This window comes from Lampetra planeri, unplaced genomic scaffold (assembly GCF_965212315.1).
Source record: "Lampetra planeri unplaced genomic scaffold, kcLamPlan1.2.h2 scaffold_336, whole genome shotgun sequence".
Lineage (NCBI taxonomy): Eukaryota > Metazoa > Chordata > Hyperoartia > Petromyzontiformes > Petromyzontidae > Lampetra > Lampetra planeri.
In genome coordinates this window covers 60,001-70,000 of record NW_027615159.1, presented here as the reverse complement: position 1 = coordinate 70,000, position 10,000 = coordinate 60,001, and the positions used below count along the sequence as shown (strand labels likewise).

At 63.7% G+C, this 10,000-nt stretch overlaps 1 protein-coding gene across 1 annotated transcript in view; it reads right to left on the bottom strand.

The window, feature by feature from the left end:
• LOC144740894 (UDP-glucose:glycoprotein glucosyltransferase 1-like) overlaps positions 1 to 10,000 on the bottom strand; it is a gene marked incomplete at its 3' end in the record, with an annotated part of 33,677 nt that overhangs the window by 2,275 nt on the left and 21,402 nt on the right. The window contains 4 exon segments of the mRNA XM_078623595.1: positions 1,637 to 1,728; positions 4,283 to 4,343; positions 4,993 to 5,092; positions 6,482 to 6,582. Of these exon segments, the coding sequence (XP_078479721.1) occupies positions 1,637 to 1,728; positions 4,283 to 4,343; positions 4,993 to 5,092; positions 6,482 to 6,582 (354 nt within the window).

Genomic DNA, 10,000 nt, shown 5'->3' with positions numbered 1-10,000 from the left:
GAGTGAGTGAGTGAGTGGCTGAGTGAGTGAGTGAGTGGCTGAGTGAGTGAGTGAGTGGCTGAGTGAGTGAGGTGAGTGGCTGAGTGAGTGAGTGAGTGGCTGAGTGAGTGAGCGAGTGGCTGAGTGAGTGAGCGAGTGGCTGGGTGAGCGAGCGAGTGGCTGAGTGAGTGAGTGAGTGAGTGGCTGAGTGAGTGAGTGGGCTGAGTGAGTGAGTGAGTGGCTGAGTGAGTGAGTGAGTGGCTGAGTGAGTGAGTGAGTGGCTGAGTGAGTGAGTGAGTGGCTGAGTGAGTGAGTGAGTGGCTGAGTGAGTGAGCGAGTGGCTGAGTGAGTGAGTGAGTGGCTGAGTGAGTGAGTGAGTGGCTGAGTGAGTGAGTGAGTGGCTGAGTGAGTGAGTGGCTGAGCGAGCGAGCGAGCAGCTGAGTGAGTGAGTGGCTGAGTGAGTGAGTGAATGGCTGAGTGGCTGAGCGAGTGAGAGTGAGTGAGTGAATGGCTGAGTGAGTGAGTGAGTGGCTGAGCGAGCGAGCGAGCGGCTGAGTGAGTGAGTGAGTGGCTGAGTGAGCGAGTGGCTGAGTGAGTGAGTGGCTGAGTGAGTGAGCGAGCAGCTGAGTGAGTGAGTGAGCGAGTGGCTGAGTGAGTGAGTGAGTGGCTGAGCGAGCGAGCGAGCTGATTGAGTGAGTGAGCGAGTGGCTGAGTGAGTGAGCGAGTGGCTGAGCGAGCGAGCGAGCGGCTGATTGAGTGAGTGAGCGAGTGGCTGAGTGAGTGAGTGAGTGGCTGAGCGAGCGAGCGAGCAGCTGAGTGAGTGAGTGAGCGAGTGGCTGAGTGAGTGAGTGAGTGGCTGAGCGAGCGAGCGAGCGGCTGATTGAGTGAGTGAGCGAGTGGCTGAGTGAGTGAGTGAGTGGCTGAGCGAGCGAGCGAGCGGCTGAGTGAGTGAGTGAGCGAGTGGCTGAGTGAGTGAGTGAGTGGCTGAGGCGAGCGAGCGAGCGGCTGAGTGAGTGAGTGAGCGAGTGGCTGAGTGAGTGAGTGAGCGAGTGGCTGAGCGAGCGAGCGAGCAGCTGAGTGAGTGAGTGAGCGAGTGGCTGAGTGAGTGAGTGAGTGGCTGAGCGAGCGAGCGAGCAGCTGAGTGAGTGAGTGAGCGAGTGGCTGAGTGAGTGAGTGAGTGGCTGAGCGAGCGAGTGAGCGAGTGGCTGAGTGAGTGAGCGAGTGGCTGAGCGAGTGAGTGAGCGAGCGGCTGAGTGAGTGAGTGGCTGAGTGAGTGAGTGAGTGGCTGAGCGAGCGAGCGAGCGGCTGAGCGAGTGAGTGAGGCGAGCGGCTGAGTGAGTGAGTGGCTGAGTGAGTGAGTGAGCGAGTGGCTGAGTGGCTGAGTGAGCGAGTGGCTGAGTGAGTGAGTGAGCGAGCGGCTGAGTGAGTGAGTGAGCGAGCGGCTGAGTGAGTGAGTGAGTGAGTGGCTGAGTGAGTGAGTGAGTGGCTGAGTGAGTGAGTGAGTGGCTGAGTGAGTGAGTGAGTGGCTGAGCGAGCGAGCGAGCGGCTGAGTGAGCGAGCGAGCGAGCGGCCTGAGTGGAGCGAGTGGCTGCGTGAGTGAGTGAGCGAGCGGCTGAGTGAGCGAGTGGCTGAGTGAGGTGAGCGAGTGGCTGCGCACCTGAACGGGTCCTGGATGTCGAGATCGATGTTGAGTCCGTTGATGAAAAGCGCCGACTCCCCCGGCTGGAGGCCCACGGCTCCCGAGAAGTACTGAGCAAAGACAAAGATCCCCCGTGTAGCCTCAAGCAGACCGTTGGGGCAAGTGCTGTTGGTAGCGAGTGGCGGCAGCGGAGCAGGTTGATGAGCGAGCGGGTCGATGGGGTGAGCGAGTGGCTGGTGAGCGGGGTGAGCGGGTTGGGTGAGTGAGTGGCTGGTGAGCTGGTGAGCTGGTGAGCGTGAGAGCTGCTGAGCTGCTGAGCTGGTGAGCTGCTGAGCTGGTGAGCGTGAGAGCTGCTGAGCTGCTGAGCTGCTGAGCTGGTGAGCTGGTGAGCGAGCGAGCTGCTGAGCGTGAGAGTGGGTGAGCGGGTGAGCTGGTGAGTGGGTGAGTGGGTGAGCGGGGTGAGCGGGTGAGCGTGAGAGCTGGTGAGCGTGAGAGCTGGTGAGCGTGAGAGCTGGTGAGTGAGCGAGCTGGTGAGCTGGTGAGCAAGCGAGCTGGTGAGCGTGAGAGCTGGTGAGCTGGTGAGTGAGCGAGCTGGTGAGTGAGCGAGCTGGTGAGCTGGTGAGTGAGCGAGCTGGTGAGCTGGTGAGCTGGTGAGCTGGTGAGTGAGCGAGCTGGTGAGTGAGCGAGCTGGTGAGCTGGTGAGTGAGCGAGCTGGTGAGCTGGTGAGTGAGCGAGCTGGTGAGCTGGTGAGCGAGCGAGCTGGTGAGCTGGTGAGCGAGCGAGCTGGTGAGCTGGTGAGGTGAGCGAGCTGGTGAAGTGAGCGAGCTGGTGAGCTGGTGAGCTGGTGAGCGAGCGAGCTGGTGAGCTGGTGAGCTGGTGAGTGAGCGAGCTGGTGAGCTGGTGAGCTGGTGAGTGAGCGAGCTGGTGAGCTGGTGAGCTGGTGAGCGAGCGAGCTGGTGAGCTGGTGAGCTGGTGAGCGAGCGAGCTGGTGAGCTGGTGAGCTGGTGAGTGAGCGAGCTGGTGAGCTGGTGAGCTGGTGAGTGAGCGAGCTGGTGAGCTGGTGAGCTGGTGAGCTGGTGAGTGAGCGAGCTGGTGAGCTGGTGAGCGAGCGAGCTGGTGAGCTGGTGAGTGAGCGAGCTGGTGAGCTGGTGAGCTGGTGAGCGAGCGAGCTGGTGAGCTGGTGAGTGAGTGAGCTGGTGAGCTGGTGAGCTGGTGAGCTGGTGAGTGAGCGAGCTGGTGAGCTGGTGAGCTGGTGAGCTGGTGAGCGAGCTGGTGAGCTGGTGAGTGAGCGAGCTGGTGAGCGTGAGAGCTGGTGAGCTGGTGAGTGAGCGAGCTGGTGAGCTGGTGAGTGAGCGAGCCTGGTGAGCTGGTGAGCGAGCGAGCTGGTGAGCTGGTGAGCGAGCTGGTGAGCTGGGTGAGCGAGCTGGTGAGCTGGTGAGCGAGCTGGTGAGCTGGTGAGCGAGCGAGCTGATGATCTGGTGAGCGAGCGAGCGGCTGGTGAGCTGGTGAGCGAGCGAGCTGGTGAGCTGGTGAGCGAGCGAGCTGGTGAGCTGGTGAGCGAGCGAGCTGGTGAGCTGGTGAGCGAGCGAGCTGGTGAGCTGGTGAGCGAGCGAGCTGGTGAGCTGGTGAGCGAGCGAGCTGGTGAGCTGGTGAGCGAGCGAGCTGGTGAGCTGGTGAGCGAGCGAGCTGGTGAGCTGGTGAGCGAGCGAGCTGGTGAGCTGGTGAGCGAGCGAGCTGGTGAGCTGGTGAGCGAGCGAGCGAGCTGGTGAGCGAGCGAGCGAGCTGGTGAGCTGGTGAGCGAGCGAGCTGGTGAGCTGGTGAGGCGAGCGAGCTGGTGAGCTGGTGAGCGAGCGAGCTGGTGAGCTGGTGAGCGAGCGAGCTGGTGAGCTGGTGAGCGAGCGAGCTGGTGAGCTGGTGAGCGAGCGAGCTGGTGAGCTGGTGAGCGAGCGAGCTGGTGAGCTGGTGAGCGAGCGAGCTGGTGAGCTGGTGAGCGAGCGAGCTGGTGAGCTGGTGAGCGAGCGAGCTGGTGAGCTGGTGAGCGAGCGAGCTGGTGAGCTGGTGAGCGAGCGAGCTGGTGAGCTGGTGAGCGAGCGAGCTGGTGAGCTGGTGAGCGAGCGAGCTGGTGAGCTGGTGAGCGAGCGAGCTGGTGAGCTGGTGAGCGAGCGAGCTGGTGAGCTGGTGAGCGAGCGAGCTGGTGAGCTGGTGAGCGAGCGAGCTGGTGAGCTGGTGAGCGAGCGAGCTGGTGAGCTGGTGAGCGAGCGAGCTGGTGAGCTGGTGAGCGAGCGAGCTGGTGAGCTGGTGAGCGAGCGAGCTGGTGAGCTGGTGAGCGAGCGAGCTGGTGAGCTGGTGAGCGAGCGAGCTGGTGAGCTGGTGAGCGAGCGAGCTGGTGAGCTGGTGAGCGTGAGAGCTGGTGAGTGAGCGAGCTGGTGAGCTGGTGAGCTGGTGAGTGAGCGAGCTGGTGAGCTGGTGAGCTGGTGAGCTGGTGAGCTGGTGAGCTGGTGAGTGAGCGAGCTGGTGAGCTGGTGAGCTGGCCAGTTGGTGAGCTGGTGAGTGAGCGAGCTGGTGAGCTGGTGAGCTGGTGAGCTGGTGAGCTGGTGAGCTGGTGAGTGAGCGAGCTGGTGAGCTGGTGAGCTGGCGAGTTGGTGAGCGAGGCGAGCGACTCACTTTCTGGTTGTCTTCAATCTCTTTGCGCAGCTCTGCGCTGACGTGCGTCTTAGTGAGAGACCTACGGGGGGTGGTGGGCACAGCGTCACGAGCCGGCAGCCCTGTGCCACCACTCCACTGCTGGATGAGCACCAGACTTCACCACGCTAGGGGGTGGGGGTCTAACTGGGGTGGCCGGGATTCGGTGAAAAACCGATGCGCTAACACGGTATGCCGATCACTTAGCCGCTGAACGCAGACACACACACACACATACGCGCGCGCACACACAGACACACGCACAGACACACGCACACGCACACACACACACACTCACAGACACACGCACACACACACACTCACAAACACACACACGCACAGACACACACACACACGCACACTCACAGACACACACAGACACACAACAACAACAACAACCGCCATTCGCCACTAAGTGGCGGTGACGTCACCACGACGCTTGTGCCAGGCCATGTGCACCCTGAGGCCACGTGAAGTGTCGAACGCCCGCTGGCAGGAGGTCACGGGGCAGGCCCAGGTGCCACGGGTCGACTGACCGAGATGACCGAGATGACTGGCTGATGCACCACCAGACACACGCACACACACACACCCCACACACACACACAGACACACCGCACACACACACACCCACACACACACACACAGACACACACACACACACACGCGTGTGTGTGTGTGTGTGCGGCTACCTGGCCTTGGTTGGAAAGTTCTGGCTGATGTCCTTCATGACTTTCAGCGCGTCCACTTGGGGAGCCGCGACGATCCGGGCGGCTGCCTGGAAGCTCAGGTCTGGGTCACGTGGGGGAAGGGGGGGGATGTGGGTGGAGGGTGGGTGGGTGGGTGGGTCTGTGGGTGGGTGGGTCTGTGGGTGGGTCTGTGGGTGGGTGGGTCTGTGAGTGGGTGGGTCTGTGGGTGGGTCTGTGGGTGGGTGGGTCTGTGGGTGGGTGGGTCTGTGGGTGGGTCTGTGGGTGGGTGGGTCTGTGGGTGGGTGGGTCTGTGGGTGGGTCTGTGGGTGGGTCTGTGGGTGTGTGGGTATGTGGGTGTGTGGGTCTGTGGGTGAGTGGGTCTGTGAGTGGGTGGGTCTGTGAGTGGGTGGGTCTGTGGGTGGGTGGGTCTGTGGGTGAGTGGGTATGTGGGTGTGTGGGTCTGTGGGTGAGTGGGTCTGTGGGTGGGTGGGTCTGTGAGTGAGTGGGTCTGTGGGTGGGTCTGTGGGTGGGTGGGTCTGTGGGTGGGTCTGTGGGTGGGTCTGTGGGTGGGTGGGTCTGTGGGTGGGTCTGTGGGTGGGTCTGTGGGTGGGTCTGTGGGTGGGTCTGTGGGTGGGTCTGTGGGTGGGTCTGTGGGTGTGTGGGTCTGTGGGTGAGTGGGTCTGTGAGTGGGTGGGTCTGTGAGTGGGTGGGTCTGTGGGTGGGTGGGTCTGTGGGTGAGTGGGTCTGTGGGTGGGTGGGTCTGTGAGTGGGTGGGTCTGTGGGTGGGTCTGTGGGTAGGTGGGTCTGTGGGTGGGTGGGTCTGTGAGTGGGTGGGTCTGTGGGTGGGTCTGTGGGTGGGTGGGTCTGTGGGTGGGTCTGTGGGTCGGTCTGTGGGTCGGTGGGTCTGTGAGTGGGTGGGTATGTGGGTGTGTGGGTCTGTGGGTGAGTGGGTCTGTGGGTGGGTGGGTCTGTGAGTGGGTGGGTCTGTGGGTGGGTCTGTGGGTGGGTGGGTCTGTGGGTGGGTGGGTCTGTGAGTGGGTGGGTCTGTGGGTGGGTCTGTGGGTGGGTGGGTCTGTGAGTGGGTGGGTCTGTGAGTGGGTGGGTCTGTGGGTGAGTGGGTATGTGGGTGTGTGGGTCTGTGGGTGAGTGGGTCTGTGGGTGGGTGGGTCTGTGGGTGGGTCTGTGGGTGGGTGGGTCTGTGGGTGGGTCTGTGGGTGGGTGGGTCTGTGGGTGGGTGGGTCTGTGGGTGGGTGGGTCTGTGGGTGGGTCTGTGGGTGGGTCTGTGGGTGGGTCTGTGGGTGGGTCTGTGGGTGAGTGGGTGTGTGGGTCTGTGGGTGAGTGGGTCTGTGAGTGGGTGGGTGGGTATGTGAGTGGGTGGGTCTGTGGGTGGGTGGGTCATGACGTCATTATTGTCGTGATAACAGCAATGATGACGTCACGATGACGTCATGACGCTGTGCTGTCGCTGCAACCGATTGGCCGTTGTCTGTACCCTGCATCTGCCACACTTTGAGCGGAGACATCTCATTGGTGCTCTCGATCATGTGACTCCGCAGCTCGTCCAGCCGACTCCTCATGTCGGGGTGCAGGTGCCTGCCGGGGGGGGAACACGCAACGCACACGCAACGCACACACAGGGAACACGCAACGCACACGCAGGGAACACGCAACGCACACGCAACGCACACACAGGGAACACGCAACGCACACGCAGGGAACACGCAACGCACACGCAGGGAACACGCAACGCACACGCAACGCACACACAGGGAACACGCAACGCACACGCAGGGAACACGCAACGCACACGCAGGGAACACGCAACGCACACGCAACGCACACACAGGGAACACGCAACGCACACGCAGGGAACACGCAACGCACACGCAGGGAACACGCAACGCACACGCAGGGAACACGCAACGCACACGCAACGCACATGCAGGGAACACGCAACGCACACGCAACGCACACGCAGGGAACACGCAATGCACACGCAACGCACACGCAGGGAACACGCAACGCACACGCAGGGAAAACACGCAACGCACACGCAACGCACATGCAGGGAACACACAATGCACACGCAGGGAACACACGCAACGCACACGCAACGCACACGCAGGGAACACGCAGGGAACACGCAGGGAACACACGCAACGCACACGCAACACACACGCAGGGAACACGCACGTGATCAGCACACGCAACACACAGCAAAATACACACGTGGGTGTGGGGGGGGTGGGGGTGTGTGGGGGGTGAGTGTGGGGTGAGTGAGGGGTGAGTGGGGGGTGAGTGGGGGGTGAGTGTGGGGTGAGTGTGGGGTGAGTGAGGGGTGAGTGGGGGGTGAGTGGGGGGTGAGTGGGGGGTGAGTGGGGGGTGAGTGTGGGGTGAGTGTGGGGGGTGAGTGGGGGGTGAGTGGGGGGTGAGTGAGGGGTGAGTGTGGGGGGTGAGTGGGGGGTGAGTGGGGGGTGAGTGGGGGGTGAGTGAGGGGTGAGTGTGGGGGGTGAGTGGGGGGTGAGTGGGGGGGTGAGTGAGGGGTGAGTGGGGGGTGAGTGTGGGGGGTGAGTGTGGGGTGAGTGAGTGGGGGGTGAGTGTGGGGTGAGTGTGGGGTGAGTGTGGGGTGAGTGTGGGGTGAGTGAGTGGGGGGTGAGTGTGGGGTGAGGGGGGGGTGAGTGAGTGGGGGGTGAGTGTGGGGTGAGTGAGTGGGGGGTGAGTGGGGGGTGAGTGGGGGGTGAGTGTGGGGTGAGTGAGGGGTGAGTGGGGGGTGAGTGGGGGGTGAGTGGGGGGTGAGTGTGGGGTCAGTAGGGTGAGTGTGGGGTGAGTGTGGGGTGAGTGAGGAGTGAGTGTGGGGTGAGTGAGTGGGGGTGAGTGGGGGTGAGTGGGGGGTGAGTGAGTGTGGGGGGTGAGTGTGGGGTGAGTGTGGGGTGAGTGTGGGGTGAGTGAGTGGGGGTGAGTGGGGGTGAGTGTGGGGTGAGTGTGGGGTGAGTGAGTGGGGGTGAGTGTGGGGTGAGTGAGTGGGGGTGAGTGGGAGGTGTGTGTGAGGTGAGTGAGTGGGGTGAGTGTGGGGTGAGTGAGTGTGGGGTGAGTGTGGGGTGAGTGTGGGGGGTGAGTGTGGGGTGAGTGGGGGGTGTGTGTGGGGGTGAGTGGGGTGGAGGTGTGGGGGTGAGTGGGGGGTGAGTGAGTGGGGGGTGAGTGGGGGGTGAATGGGGGTTGAGTGGGGGGTGAGTGTGGGGTGAGTGGAAGGTGAGTGTGGGGTGAGTGTGGGGTGAGTGTGGGGTGAATGGGGGGTGAGTGTGGGGTGAGTGTGGGGTGAGTGTGGGGTGAGTGTGGGGTGAGTGTGGAGTGAGTGGGGGGTGAGTGGGGGGTGAGTGGGGGGTGAGTGGGGGGTGAGTGGGGGGTGAGTGAGGGGTGAGTGAGGGGTGAGTGGGGGGTGAGTGTGGGGTCAGTGGGGGGTGAGTGGGGGGTGAGTGGGGGGTGAGTGGGGGTGAGTGTGGGGTGAGTGAGTGTGGGGTGAGTGTGGGGTGAGTGTGGGGGGTGAGTGTGGGGTGAGTGGGGGGTGTGTGTGGGGTGAGTGGGGTGGAGGTGTGGGGGTGAGTGGGGGGTGAGTGAGTGGGGGGTGAGTGGGGGGTGAGTGGGGGTTGAGTGGGGGGTGAGTGTGGGGTGAGTGGGGGGTGAGTGTGGGGTGAGTGTGGGGTGAGTGTGGGGTGAATGGGGGGTGAGTGTGGGGTGAGTGTGGGGTGAGTGTGGGGTGAGTGTGGGGTGAGTGTGGAGTGAGTGGGGGGTGAGTGGGGGGTGAGTGGGGGGTGAGTGGGGGGTGAGTGGGGGGTGAGTGAGGGGTGAGTGAGGGGTGAGTGGGGGGTGAGTGTGGGGTCAGTGGGGGGTGAGTGGGGGGTGAGTGGGGGGTGAGTGGGGGGTGAGTGTGGGGTGAATGTGGGGTGAGTGAGTGTGGGGTGAGTGTGGGGTGAGTGTGGGGGGTGAGTGTGGGGTGAGTGGGGGGTGTGTGTGGGGTGAGTGGGGTGGAGGTGTGGGGGTGAGTGGGGGGTGAGTGAGTGGGGGGTGAGTGGGGGGTGAGTGGGGGTTGAGTGGGGGGTGAGTGTGGGGTGAGTGGGGGGTGAGTGTGGGGTGAGTGTGGGGTGAGTGTGGGGTGAGTGGAAGGTGAGTGTGGGGTGAGTGTGGGGTGAGTGTGGGGTGAGTGGGGGGTGAGTGAGGGGTGAATGGGGGGTGAGTGTGGGGTGAGTGGGGTGAGTGGGGGGTGAGTGTGGGGTGAGTGGGGGGTGAGTGGGGGGTGAGTGTGGGGTGAGTGTGGGGTGAGTGGGGGGTGAGTGGGTGGTGAGTGGGGGGTGAGTGTGGGGTGAGTGTGGGGTGAGTGTGGGGTGAGTGGGGGGTGAGTGAGGGGTGAGTGGGGGGTGAGTGTGGGGTGAGTGTGGGGTGAGTGGGGGGTGAGTGTGGGGTGAGTGGGGGTGAGTGGGAGGTGTGTGTGGGGTGAGTGAGTGGGGTGAGTGTGGGGTGAGTGAGTGTGGGGTGAGTGTGGGGTGAGTGTGGGATGAGTGTGGGGTGAGTGTGGGGTGAGTGTGGGGTGAGTGGGAGGTGTGTGTGGGGTGAGTGAGTGGGGTGTGTGTGGGGTGAGTGAGTGGGGTGAGTGTGGGGTGAGTGAGTGTGGGGTGAGTGTGGGGTGAGTGTGGGGTGAGTGGGGGGTGAGTGAGTGGGGGGTGAGTGTGGGGTGAGTGAGTGTGGGGTGAGTGTGGGGTGAGTGTGGGGTGAGTGTGGGGTGAGTGAGTGGGGGGTGAGTGTGGGGTGAGTGAGTTTGGGGTGAGTGTGGGGTGAGGGGGGGGTGAGTGAGTGGGGGGTGAGTGTGGGGTGAGTGAGTGGGGGGTGAGTGTGGGGTGAGTGTGGGGTGAGTGTGGGGTGAGTGTGGGGTGAGTGAGTGGGGGGTGAGTGTGGGGTGAGTGAGTGTGGGGTGAGTGTGGGGTGAGGGGGGGGTGAGTGAGTGGGGGGTGAGTGTGGG